The following is a 14,648-nucleotide window of genomic DNA, read 5'->3' as shown; positions in this document are numbered from 1 at the left end:
AGATTTCATTGGCCTTAAATATACACATATTTGATTTTAATAGCATACTCTCTTTCCTTGACACAGGAATACACAGTTATCCCATAGTGAAAACCTGGTTCTTGGAGACAGGCAAGGCAAGCAGAGTGTGTAACACACTAGAGCATGTTTTTCTTGCTTTGCAGCCTCCTATGACAGCCGGATGTCTCTTCAGTTGAGCTTACTGGATATTGTGCTTCCTTTATGAAAAATTGCTCTAATTATTTTTGTATAAGTGACTTATAACATATCCACAGCACACATTATTTTACATTTTACCTATTTACTCCTCTTCAAAAGAGCATCAACCAACAGCGTAGGTTTTATATTACATGTTGATTGCTAATACAGTAGTAATCCATTCTATTAATGACAACGTGACCAAGAAAAAGGTGTTGTTTCAGTTTCAGACTTCATTTGTGCTCCTAGTGGGAAATTCATATTTTTATTAGGCAATGAAGGAAATGTATTAAATATTATTTGAGAGTTTGTTATATTCCTGAAGCAAATTCTGCAGCCCATATAAATTACTTACCGTAATTGGTTTCCTGTGGGGATCAAAGTTATTTATGAAACATTTCCCCCCTATTCACAATATACTTCTCTTTTTTGCTTGTTCTTTCCTAATTAAAAAGGTCTTCAAATAAAATATTTATATTTAAGAAAGTGAGAAAAAGATCTAGTCGCAACAATTTTAATGAGGTTACAAAAGAATCTTGGGAAACACAGTGGGTAAATGTTACTGATTTTTATTTGTATTTGCATTTAAACACTATCTGTTGATTAGTAGGCAGATTGGAATTAATTTTCACTATTTTAAACCCTTTGGTTCAATTTATGGTTCAAAAATGTATTAGAGTGTTTATAAGGTATGGGGTTTATAAGATATCTTACTCTATGACAAAATTTAGTTAGGATTGTGAAAAATATTTCAAAGTATTATAAACTTTAAAAGTATTTTAAATTTTTAAAATGTGCCTAATTCTGTGTCTAAACTGCAAAAATGATAAATTAAGAAATAACATACTGTTCTCGAATGTTTTTGACTGAGAAACTGAGTAATTTGTGCATCTCTACATTGGAAGATGCTAGCTCTGATTGCTTATAAGTTTATACAAGTATTTTGTATTTAATTCATCAATATAATAAAATAAAAGTGTTTGGTTTTATTTTATCTTAGTATTTGAAAACAAAGATAAAATAGTGATCATCATGGAATATGCAAGTAAAGGGGAATTGTATGATTACATCAGTGAGAGGCGAAGGCTAAATGAAAGAGAGACAAGACACTTCTTCCGGCAAATTGTTTCAGCAGTTCATTATTGTCATAAGGTGAGTTAAAAATATTTGGAGGTATGTGGTGATAATCTTTGCATTATGTGCACTTTCCTTCATACCCAATTTCAGACTATAAGATGAATTTATATTAAAGCAACTAGGTTTCAAATTAGTGTAGGCCTCTCTCTCAAACAAGTTGGCTTCTAGATAAACAGCAACTCCATCTTTTTAAAAATTCAGTTTCACTCTGTTTTGTTCCATTCCACAGTTTCTACTCCTTTTCCTGTCCAATAAAATGATACCTCATCCTGAACTGACCAATATAGCACAGTCTTTGCTTATTTTGCTTTGCTGAAAAAGGAGATTTAGAACCTCAAACCTGCAGCCGTCGCATGATCCCCATGGTCACTGATCACACATTGGATGCTTGCACACAATCAGTGTGCATTTAAAATAGTCACAGTCTCCTGTGTCACTGCATCACTATTTGCAACCCCCTATAAGCCAACTTTGCATAAACAGAGTCAATGGGGAAGCCTGCAGGAAGTTGCAAGTAGTGGCCACGTGATGTCATAGTTAACGATTACAGGTGATTTGCTTCACAACTGCAAACTTATGTGAAACCCACCTCTGATTATATTGTTACAAAGTGATTCCAATAGAATTAATTTATGCTGTAGGGAACAGCATGAAATACATAAAGCATTTTGAAGGGGGAAGGCAGACAGTTTTCCACTTAAAACACAGGTTGCAGTTTTTACTTTCATAATTTTAGTGTTAATGAATTTTAAGAAGTTATTAGATTTCAGGCTCATATTTAAGCAGCCTTTGAAGGGTGCAGTATAAATCATCATGCCTAAAAAGGCTAGGTGCTAGAATTATCAGGCCTTTTGCGAGTACTGTTCTAACATACCTTGCTAGGGATTGTTTTCTAAAGCCTGGGAAGACTATATTACTTTTACATTGTGAAGGGCAGATTGGGGTTGGGAATTAAGTTCCGAAAAGAGTTCCCCTGCTGTTTTACAGGCTTGGTGGGTGGACAAATTCCAGTCATTCTTCTCCTAACCACACAGCACGTGACTAATGCATCTCCTGTCACTAGTTACTAGTATTATGACTGAAGTGTAAATGCAAAGACCACCCTGATGCTTTGCTTCTTTAATCCAGCCAATATTAACCCCCCCTCCTCTAGAATCTCCTGTACATTCATCTGTATGTTTTCTTTATTTCTTCTTTCAGAACGGTGTTGTTCACAGGGATTTAAAACTGGAAAATATTCTTCTTGATGACAATTGTAACATCAAGGTAAACTTTCTTCATAATCAATCTATCTATCTATCTATCTATCTATCTATCTATCTATCTATCTATCTATCTATCTATCTATCTATCTATCTATCTATCTATCTATCTATCTTGCCTTAAATATTTTTATCAAAGTTGCTACTTTGCAGCATCTGTTTACAGAATATAGAGACCATCTTCGTGATGATTTAAAAATGAATTAAGACCTTTTAATTTAGTTTAAAATTAAAGTAGTGGTTTTCCTCCCTTTAAAAAAAACAATAACAGCAATCAACACAAGGATCAGTAGATCCCTTTCACAAGATAATGTATTTTGCAGATGACTCTTTTTTTCTGGCTGCCGGGACTATGCACCATTTTTTGGCTTACAAGTTTCAAGTGCTTATTTCACCCTCTGAACATTCCTTTGATTGCATCTGAAAAATAAGCACATCCTCTTTCAAAATAAACTCAAGCAGAGCACATGTCCTTCATTAGGAAGTGGCCTTAGAACTCCAGGCACAATGATAACTTTCAGATTAATTTTTGGTGATGTCATAACTATGTCAAAAATCTTTAGTAAAAGCATGGGAATGACCTTTTCATTCTTCTTGGAAAAAAGGAATGGCTAAGATACAAGCTACGTGATGCTTTTATGGGAAACTATTCCTGCTTCCAAAATTCACATTCCATTTATTTAAAATTCTAAGTATGCTTAATTATATAATATTATAATTATATAATAAAGATTTTTCTTATATTGGATCAGGTTCATTGGTGGGTTTCAAATTTTTTTAGAACCTCTTCTGTAGGTGTGGCCTGCTTTGTGGGAGTGGCTTTCCGGCCATGTGACTGGGTGGGAGTGGCTTGCCATGTGACTGGGTGGGCATCGCCAACTTGTAAAATATGGTGAAACTGACTTAACAGCGCTCTTGCTTAGCAGCCAAAATGTTGGCTCAGAAACTCTGGCATTTGAAGCACGCAAGTCTTAAAGCTGTCAAGTTACAAGAACCTTGCACCCCTAACCCTTTAGAAAAAAAAAACCCAGGGGTGTTCAAACGTGACAGCTTTAAGACTTGTGGACTTCAACTCCCAGAATTCCTCCTCCAGTCACGTTGGCTCAGGAACTCTGGCATTGAAGTATGTAAGTCTTAAAGCTGTCAAGTTACAAGACCCTTGCACCCCTAATCCTTTAGAAAAAAAACCCAGGGGTGTTCAAACTTGACAGCTTTAAGACTTGTGGACTTCAACTCCCAGAATTCTTCCTCTTGCTCTTCATCTTGATGATGTGTGGATGGACGGGGGGGGGGGGAGCTGGAACCGGTTCTAAATGGCACTGTAGATTTGTGGAACCTCTTCTATAGAACTGGCAGGAACCCACCCCTGATCAGGTTCCTTAGGTATAGCATGAAAGCACATGATGTTGTAACCAGGGTGATATAAAACAGATCTGAATCTGGTCAATAACTACAATTGGCATACCATCTGAGAACTCCATTAGTGCTACTTGGAATATGAACACATCACTTATTTCTCAAATATAGTGTATGTAATACTTAATGGGTTGTTATCGTTGCCAAGACTGCCTACCAAATAGAAGTCAATGGCCGGTGACTTTGCGGGCGCCCAAGATAGAGATGGCAAGACACCATCAACAAAGCTATGCAAGCTGCAGGCCTGCACTCTGGAGATGCAGCTGCCTGTGGAAAATGGTGCTCAATGATCTGAAAAGCGGACCCTGTACTTGCGGGAATATGCTAGGGAAAAGGGAGAGGGGGAGCAAGATGAGGAGAAGGAAAAAAATACTTAATAGGTGGCATTGGTCCATATCTAAGAAACACCCTTAGTAATAATTCTTTCAATACAACAGGAATTCTAGAGATTCATGAAAGTCCAAGAAAAGTAATAATACATATATCACACATTCATTGTATTTCATTGCAAAGTTGCTATTTGGGTTTGATTGCATATATTCCATAGGGATTGACCAATTTATCCAATATAAAGTGCGTAGGAGAACAATAGAAGATGCATCTGGTAAAGTGAGCTGTAGTTCATAAAAGCTTGTACCTTTTAATGAAATGTGATAATTTGAAAAGATGCTTCCAGACCAGTGGTGGGATTCAATTTTTTTTACTACCGGTTCTGTGGATGTGGCTAGGTGGGGGATCATGTGACTAAGTGTGCATGACCAACTTGACATCATGCCCATGCCCATTCAGTTACATGACCCCCCCACTACCAAGCCACGCCCACAGAAAAAGGTAGGAAAAAAATTGAATTTCTACCTATTTACCTATTTTCTGCCCAGGCCTGGCCTAATCTGTCAAAGGGCTCCTCCAGCATGCCGCCCTCCCTCACTTCGCCAGTTGCATGTGTCACACCATTCCCCCATCTTCAGTGGCCCCAGCCCTAGCCCCCCTTCCTCTCCCCCTCCACCTCTTTCTTTGGGCTGCTTACCTTCCTCCCATGGCAGCTAGTCTGGACTCCAGAAGGCAAGCTGAACTCTGGTACTTTTTGGCGGCCTCCAGCCAGCCGCCACTGCCAGGAAGCAGCTGGCAAAGAAGGCTCCTAACTGTGAGAAATCTCCAAGCTGGCCACAGACTGCCAAAAACTACCAGAGGTTGCTGAAAAAGCCGCTGCCGTCACCGCCCTGTTCGTTGCACTGTGCATCCCATTGTAGCGGCTTTTTCCAACTACAAGTAATTGTAAGATTCTTCTATGAAAGTCCGTTGAGATTCTAAGTAATATTAGTGTTGCCCAGGCAGTTATTTAATGGAAGTAACATTGGAATTTGCTTCAGGACATGGGTGACGGGGAGAGCAGGGTGGTGGTGGTTATAAAATGTGCCTGGTGTCATCATCTAAATATAGCAACCTATGTGGTTGCATCAGAATTTGGGGCTCAAGGACACAATGGTGGCTTTACATTGTGATATTACTATACATATCATGATTTTGGCTTTCTTGTAGGTTAATGTTGAGGGTGCCTAGTATTTGATTCTTGCATTTGTGTTAGTATGAACAAAGAATTTCATAATGAAACAAAGTATTCTATAAATTAAATTCTTCATGAAACAATTGAGCTAGAATTCATTAAATGTTCTATCTTTTCTGTGAGTTAAACAAAGTCTAGGGTTTCTTATCTTCAATACATGAATGCCTCTGTCACTGCTAAGACTGCTTCAAGGTCATTGTAATTCTTGCTGTCTCATATCTCCTTTTATATTTCTACCGATCTTTCTGTTTCTCTCCTCCGCCCCCATGCTATACAGTATGTATGTATGTATGTATGTATGTATGTATGTATGTATGTATGTATGTATGTATATGTACACACACACACACACACACACACACACACACACACTTCAATATTATACTCCATGAATCCCACAACGTGGACTGGGATCCTATAAAATGTACATCATATGCATTTTGATGGTTTTAAGATACTTGGAGTGTAATTTTTTCCATATAAGACTATAAGGCTTGAAGGCTACTCTTTGTGGGGAGAGAATCATACAACCCTTATTAAAGTGTAATTTTAGCATAATATAAGCAAGTGCTATTTATGTCATGGATATATAACTGATAATACTATATTGTAATAAAACTACGCAGCCTTTGACAGTGTGCTCTGAGAGATAGACCAGTGTTTGGTTTTTGCACTATTGCCTAGAATTTTTCCACTTGATATTTGGAATGAGGTTTGTATTTTTTTTTTAATATAAACCATAATTCCCCAAAATAATTTGGCCAAAACCAGAACCCTTCTGGCGACAGTCATTCTACCTAATCATGGCAATTGAATTCAGTCCTCTTCCAAGATACTCTTTGTGGGATCTCACCATATCTGTTACTTCCTTGTAAGAAATGTAGGATGGGAACTGTCCTCCTTCTGCTTCTGTCTCTTTTTCCATTGTAAAAGAAGTAAGTACATTTGATGGGTTTTGGCCAACACGCATTGAATTCCCCTCCCTGTTTTTTCTCTGTCTCTCTCTCTCTCTCCCAGTCTGAAAGCGGACAAATTTGTTATGTCTGCTAGACAAGGAGTCACCTTCGGTTATGTGGCATCTCTCTTACAGCCTCTTCCGTTTCTCCCTCCCATTATGTATTTTTCCTTAATGTGAAATTCAAGAGGAAAAAAAATGAAACTTTGCTTAGTTTCTTCCCAATGGCTCGGTATCTGAACTACGTATGAAAAATAACTAGTGCACCATAGTCTTTCCCAGATACTTACATGGTTAAGCCAGATTTACTTAACAACTGCAGTGATTCTCTTAACAACGATGGCAAAAAGGTCATAAAAAAGTGCAATCTACTTACCAACTGCCTTGCTTAGCAATAGAAATTCTGGTCCCAATTGTGATTGTAAATTGAGGACTATATATTTATATAAAGCCAAAAGTTTTTTTGTTACTCCTTGTACTCTTTTAGTTGCAAAACCCCTTTAATTTTGGATTAAATTTTGCTACTATTCCATTTATATAGTGGAACAATGCAACCATTTGTCCAATAGGACAATGCAGTCGTATTTTGAAATTTCTCTCTATATATACAGGACTTACACTTACAGTCTTATATTTCTCAATTTTCACAATGCTTAGGACTTCCTTTTTCTAAGTTGTTTTCTTAATAGCATTTGTTTAAATTTTATTTGTTGAGCAATTTACTCACCGAGTGTAAAGCTTAAAGCTAGTGCTCTCTCCAGTATTACAATTTAATTAAGCTGAAACTGTTCCCTTAAAAATGTTCATTTACACTACAGATACAATGAAATTTACTTACTGAGTGTGAAGCTTATGCTCTGTCCAATTTTGAGTTAATTCAGATTACTCTAAGGTCAAATATTGGAGGGGGTATAAGCATCATATTCAATGAGTAAATTTCATCACATTTAATATAAGTAGTGGAAACAATCGTTTCCTTGAGGGTAAGGGAATACAGCATCTGGTTTTTTAACAACCCCTCCCTGTTTGGGAAACATTTGAATTCTTTGGCTCTGTTTAAGTGAGAAGAACTTGAAGGAATCTTGGCTATTATGATTTTGTTCTCCACAAAGGAGGAGGGAAAATGACAGTTTTAACTAGAAGATCTGATAAACTTGTGAATATAGGAGTTGGCTGAAATAGAAACACTTTTTCCTGAAGGTCAAAAATGAAAATGCTTTGGAGCCAGTTTGAGATTTAAAGTTTACACACCCATTTGCATGTCGGTACCCATGTATTTTGTAGATTGTAGGACAATAAGAACACAGATTGTCTTAATTAACTGTACAATGAATGTCAGAAAAATCTGCTCTATAGTTTCTCTAAGTAAAGGAAATGTACTGATTCATGGAGTTGTGATTATGAGCTCAAGATAAATTTCCAGCAAACGCCTCAGAGTGATTTGATAAGAACTTAAGGAAATTAACTGCAAACTGAACTTTGAAAATTTGCAGACTGAAGTTCTACACCAGCTGCTTCTAATGGGATTTGAGACATACAATGAAGGCTTACACAGGGACCTTTTTCCCTAGGATTTCTTTCTGCATGCAATTCCAAAACTGTGGAACATGGATTGAGATATTGATTTTGAAATGATAATTCACTAATATAGCTACTGTCTTGTCTAGGAATGTCCTTGTAATGAAATATCAAAAAGCACAGCCTGGAAAATGGCCTGTAGCCCACCTATGGCTTTCCACCACATCCAATCATTAGCTTAGTATACTCTCCATTATACTATTCAAGAAGTGATACTGAATAATTATCTTCTGCTAGGAATGCATGTTAAATTCACAGAACACTTTAATAAATGAACTCTTTCAATTCACATGCTGTAGAAAAGGCAGCATTCCTATCTAATTTGCTAAATTAGAGGAGAGGATTGTAGATTGCCAGTATGAGGTAAAAAGTGTTCATATTTCATTAGCCTGCAAGATACAAGTATTCTGAAATTGAAAGAATCCTGTTCCCCTAGTTTTATTTTTTTCCCTCTATAGCAGAGTTATAAAACTCATTTTCACTGAGGGCCGCATCAGGGCTATGGTTGACCTTGGAGGGCTGGTGGGCATGGCTGGCTGGCTGGGTGTGGCCAGCTTGATGCCATTGCCCAAACTGCTGGCATGTTTCATCTTCGCACTGAGTAGACCGGGCTGAAGTCACTCTGGGCTGATATTTCCTCGTTGCATTGGGTGGACCAGGTCTAAGTGCCATGGGGCGGCCCCTTACATTTTCCAGAGCTGTCCTGTGGGCTGGACCTGACAATATTGCGGGCCAGATCTGGCCCATGGGCCTTGAGTTTGACACCCCTGCTCTATAGGGACCCAGATTGCTGTGACTAAATGCTAACTTTTGCTCTGTACACAAAATCTCCAATACAGGGGGTGATCAACATGATCCTCCTCTGTTTGGGTGACATCTGATTTGCTATTGAATAGAGTTTCTCCCAAACAAGCTGGAGTTTATTTATTCTGAAATAGTATAGGGTTAGGGTTAGGTCCCTTCCAACTCTATTATTCTATGTTCTATATTCTTATTCATTAGATTTTTATCCTACCTTTTCATTCATTTTTATCCCATCTTGTCATTCATCCAAAATATATTTTGTGATAATTTTGGGAATCTTCTCATTCTTTCTCATTTCTAAGCACATATTTGGGTCAACGAGACTTCCAAATTGCCTCACTCCAAGAAAGACCCCAAATATTAGAAATTCATTTCCATTCCAAGTTTTCATTTTCCAATTTTTCAGAATATTGTTCAAGAATATTTTGCAGCCTCTAACCACTATTCCTATTCAATTAGCAGTACGATGTGTATGTAAGCATAATTTTTTGCATAAAAATAGCTTTAGCATAACAAATATATGCTGTATGGTTCCAAGGTTTATTTTATTCATAATATACGTGTACATTTGAATTGTCCATGAAAGATATATAAAACAACATGTATTTTGGCTTTGATATTTTACTAATACAATAACACATGCTTTATATAACTGAAATATAATATAATATATAATGTAATTGAAAACCAGAATTAAAAGAAACATAATAACTCTTATAAAGTCCTCATGCTACTATTCTGAAACTAAGAAAAGAACAGAATGGAAAAAAAGCTTTTATTAATGTTACATATTATTCATCAGCCAACTCCTTCTAAATTTGTCTTTACAGATTGCAGACTTTGGTCTTTCAAATCTTTATCAGAAGGATAAATTTCTCCAGACTTTCTGTGGAAGTCCATTATATGCATCTCCTGAAATTGTTAATGGAAGACCTTATCGGGGACCAGAGGTAAATAGAATTCAGAAGAAAGAAATGTTTAAAAAAACCAGAATGAAAAATATAAAATTATTTATTGACTAATTCATTTTATATAGCTGATTTGTGTAAATATTCTGTGTGTCGGGAATTTGGTGAAATGATTTTTTTGATAATCCATAAAGGAATAATCTTTGCATACAAGATGCTTTAAAATCTTGTTTTCATTGTTCATTGATGGATTTTTTTTACAGAATACTGTTTTTTAATAATGGTAGATGGATGTTTTGTTTCTTTAGTAATTTCAGCGTCTTCAGGAGTCACCATATTTTACTCCTTATGTTTCTTATCTTTCTGCTTTAGGTTGACAGCTGGGCTCTTGGTGTTTTACTTTATACTCTGGTTTATGGAACAATGCCCTTTGATGGCTTTGATCATAAAAATCTGATCAGGCAGATCAGTAGTGGAGAATATCGTGAGCCAACACAGCCCTCAGGTATCAAAAGATGTGTCATTGTGCATTGACATAATAGGAGTTTCTGATGGCTTGTTCTACATCCTTTCTGATGTTTGGTATGTGGAAGAGTTGGATGGATAAAACAGAAATGCTGCAATACAAACTAAGGATTCTCAATTTGCATAAAAGTTCTTGATTTTCAAAAGGGTATTGTGAAAGTTTGAGGAAGATCTGTCTAAAGCAACAAGTATTTCTGATGTATGGTAGCTGTAAAGTATTATCAGCTGCCTTAAAGGGGCAAGGAGAAGTCATAAATTATTTCTCAAGTCTATACTTGAAAATATGACACTGTATATGTCCACAGTCTTTCTCATGAGAAAAAGACAAACACTTTGGAATAGTACAAAGAAAATGGTGGATTCCAGAGGGTTACTAGTACCATTAGTTAGGCGGAGCTGCAAGCTGCTAGATGTATAATTGTTCTTCAAGGAATTAAAGTACCAAAACCATGACGATACCTAACCCATCTTTCCCCCAGGCACTGGGTCAGGATGATTTGGTTCTCAACCTGTTTGTTAGATAGAATTTTGTTGTTAATTTTACTATATTTTATATGGAACTATTTTTGTTTTCTTGTTTTATTTGTACACTGTCCTGAATCATTTTGAAAAGGCGACTAAATGAATAAAGACACATATATTCAATTGCAATCCAGTTAAATATTTGTCACAATTTTAAGATTCTCTTTAAGGTTTAATTTCCTCTCATTACCATAAGGACTTCATGTTTTGTGATTTGTTCTCAGTCAGTTTTCACCTCTTAGATTACAAATGGAAGCCCCTATAAAGCAGCCAGGATTTTACCAGGAATATAAAGGTTCTATTGAAAATTGTTCACCAATAAACAGTTTGCCTATTCTATGACTCATTTTAATTTCTTTCTCACAGACTTGGGGCACCTAGGTTCTAATAATGTCCATGAGTTATCCTGCTGCTTTGTCTTGAAACTAAATTTCTAATCTTATATTTAATAATTACTGACCAATCATTATTCAGTCCCTTATTTCTGTAATTCAGAATAAACAGTTTGAAGACAGAGTGAGCTATATTACAGCTTCCCTCTTAAAATGCTGCCAGGTGATTATTGCCATGGACGTCTGTTGACAGACTGAAATGTTGCTGCTGATCATAATGCCATAATATCTAATGTGATGTGATATTATATTTCAAATATATATAAAATATCAATCATCTCTAATGCATCATATTTGTGTAGGATGAATAATGCCCTAACTGACCAAGAGATATCTGCATTTTTTCCTCATGTGCCATAGCAAATCTGAGTAACAATGACTATTCAAATGTGCTATGGCTAGCTAGGTGATAGTCAAAAGTCTTAGTCTTTAAAAGGAAATGTTCAAAATGTTACTTGATAGAGTTTCATTTCAGCCATTAGAATTGTGTGTATGTGTGTTTTAATAGAAAAAAATAACATACTTTGGAGAGTAAATCATTGGCTTAAGAATTTAATTTTATCTTGACCATCAACAAGTATTTCACAGTTTATTAAATATACAGAAGGAAGTTGCTGACAGCAATTTAAAAAAAACTAGGCTGAAAAATCACATGACCAAATATTTTAACTTTGTTATCACAGAGATGGTAAATCTGATTGTAGAAGTTAGAAGAATTGTACTAGTTGTGTTCCCAGTTATATGCATTTAACTATTAGAAAAAATACACGGGCTTTCTCTCACACACACACAAATGTACATTTCTTATATGCAGTCAACCTACAATTAGACTATATTTGACAAATATATATGTTTTGATTTTTATACATTCTATTACAAATTCTAATTTTACTGAAAGATAAATCTCACATATTAGCCTCCAGAGTGCAAATCAGGTAATTTTCCTTTAAAAAACAGTCTAAATTCAAAGTTTGTATAGTTGTTCAAGAAAGTCTTATAACACTTAAAACTACTGATAGATATTTACATAATAAATATTCCTATACATTGAGAAATGGATTGTCATTTGCCTTTATCCCTACAATCTACATGCAAAGATTGGTAGGTTTTATGAATCTATGTGTCTTTATATGTGCTTCCCTTTACTATATTCATTCAGTAACCTGAGGGTTGTGGGGAACAGACCAGTATGATTAAGTACTATGTATATACCATTTCCATGATATGGAAAAGTAATTTAGTCTCAGTTTGTACCAATAATCTACCCCTAGGAAATCTATCAGTCAATCTACCTACCTACTTAATCTCTTTTTTCTAAGCCAAAATATTGTCCTGCATAATTTTGCTGTCATTTGCAACTATTCCTTTATATGTTAGATTCTGTATTAATGTAAAATCTTAAGCTCAAATGTCTTTATTAAATATTATTTGTTAATAGATGCTCGTGGCCTGATTAGATGGATGCTGATGGTGAATCCTGAGCGCAGAGCAACCATTGAAGACATTGCCAACCACTGGTGGGTTAACTGGGGCTACAAGAGTACTGTTTGTGACTGTGATGCCTTGCAAGACTCTGAGTCCCCTCTGCTGTCTAGATTCATAGACTGGCATCATCGTTCCAGTGGCCTCCAGTCAGAGACTGAGACCAAAATAAAGTGCCTTTCTAAACCAAAAGGATCCGAAGTACATTTAGAGAGACAGAGGTCCCTCAAAAAATCAAAGAAGGAAAATGACATTGCACAGTCGATCCAAGAAGGAGTTGACAACTCCTGCAAATTAAATTCCAAGCGGCCAAAAGGTATTTTGAAGAAGAGGAGCAACAGTGAACATCGGTCTCACAGTGCAGGATTCATAGAAGGAGTAGTCAATCCAGTATTGCCCTCTACTTTAAAAAAAGAACAAGAATTATGTAGAATAGGTATACCAATGAAGAGTGTGTTGGAAGGGGATATAACGGGTAAATACAGCACTAAGCAGTCTTCTTTAATGCCAAAAAAGGGAATCCTCAAGAAGACTCAGCAAAGAGAATCAGGATACTACTCATCTCCAGAAAGGAGTGAATCTTCAGAACTCCTGGATCATAATGAGGAGGCAGGAAACAGCGACACATCCCCAAATATCATCGAAACATTAAGAATAGAGTCTTACAGTCATTCCTACAGACGGAAGGGTATTTTAAAGCACAGTAGCAAGTATTCCACCACGACTGCACATTCAGCTTTGATCCACTCTGACAGACCAGTCATGAAAGGCATGGAGGAAGCAAGTTTGGCTGTAGATGGATTATCTCGAAGTTACAGTCGCCCTTCTAGTGTGATTAGTGATGACAGCATTCTTTCCAGTGACTCTTTTGACTTGGTGGACCTGCAAGAGAACAAACTTAAAATAAGAAGCTGTGTGTCAGCTGAAAACTTCCTCCAGATCCAAGATTTTCAAGGGCTTCAAAAAACCCGCTCACGACCACAGTACCTGAAGCGTTACCGAAATCGGACAAGTGATAGTTTTTCTCTTCTTACAGACATGGATGATGTCACTCAGGTCTACAAGAAGGCTCTGGAGATCTGTAACAAACTTAATTAGCAGATGGGGGGGGGGAAGTAGGACTGGAGAGAAAGGGTCTTTGGTGCCTTTATGATGGAGTTGGCCCAATTGTCAATTAGCTGACAGTGACAACATTGTTATAATGCAGTGGTTCCCAACGTAGGGCCCATGCCTCACAGGGGGGCAATTTGATTTTTAATGGGGGAAATTTGAACCTTGTTTAAACCAAGTTAATGGCCTTTTAGGCTTCCTCTGCGTGAGTAGAATTCACTTTTTGAGTAAAGTAAGAATTATATGTCACGGGGGGGAGGGGGGGCATCAGGAGTTTAGAGATGCTTAAGTGGGGCATGGGCAAAAAAAAGGTTGGGAACCACTGTTATAAGGAGAAGCCTTTTGAAAATACCACCTCATGCTTATTATTCAAACTTGCAGTTCATGCAATTAAAATACTACCTAACGTCCAAAGAAATTATGGTAATATATGAAGAAAGCTCTCTGGCAGATAGAAAAAAAATAAAATAAAATCTTCCAGGGCAGTAAGTTAAAACTAAATAAAATGTAAACTGGAAAAAGGTACTTTTCATTAACTAACTAATGGAAAAGCTATAACTTTAAGAATAAAAAATAATCAACAGTTACATATAATAACTTATTGGCAAGTGGATTTATCAATATCCATATTAATGAATTAAACCATCTAAGCTAATGAAATTTCTTAAATTTTAACCAAAGGAGATCCTAATTCAAAGATACATGAAAAAAGGACTGGGCATACTTGCCCATCCAATTATTGGAAATGCTGGTTATAATAATTTTCTTTTGAAAAGCATTTAGCAATTTAAGTGG

At 36.4% G+C, this 14,648-nt stretch overlaps 1 protein-coding gene across 1 annotated transcript in view; it reads left to right on the top strand.

The window, feature by feature from the left end:
• Window positions 1-14,381, top strand: part of NUAK1 (NUAK family kinase 1) — a 64,769-nt gene extending 50,388 nt beyond the window's left edge. The window contains exons 3-7 of the mRNA XM_014059718.2: window positions 1,199-1,350; window positions 2,536-2,601; window positions 9,745-9,864; window positions 10,195-10,327; window positions 12,700-14,381. Of these exons, the coding sequence (XP_013915193.2) occupies window positions 1,199-1,350; window positions 2,536-2,601; window positions 9,745-9,864; window positions 10,195-10,327; window positions 12,700-13,841 (1,613 nt within the window). The 3' untranslated portion in view covers window positions 13,842-14,381. The remainder of the gene's footprint in view (window positions 1-1,198; window positions 1,351-2,535; window positions 2,602-9,744; window positions 9,865-10,194; window positions 10,328-12,699) is intronic.
• Window positions 14,382-14,648: the final 267 nt, after the last annotated feature.

Source organism: Thamnophis sirtalis, unplaced genomic scaffold, assembly GCF_051295495.1.
Source record: "Thamnophis sirtalis isolate CommonGarterSnake01/CBP01778 unplaced genomic scaffold, rThaSir2_p1.2 scaffold_9, whole genome shotgun sequence".
Classification (NCBI taxonomy): domain Eukaryota; kingdom Metazoa; phylum Chordata; class Lepidosauria; order Squamata; family Natricidae; genus Thamnophis; species Thamnophis sirtalis.
The sequence above is the reverse complement of the archived record's forward strand: the minus strand, read 5'-3'. Positions and strand labels throughout refer to the sequence as shown.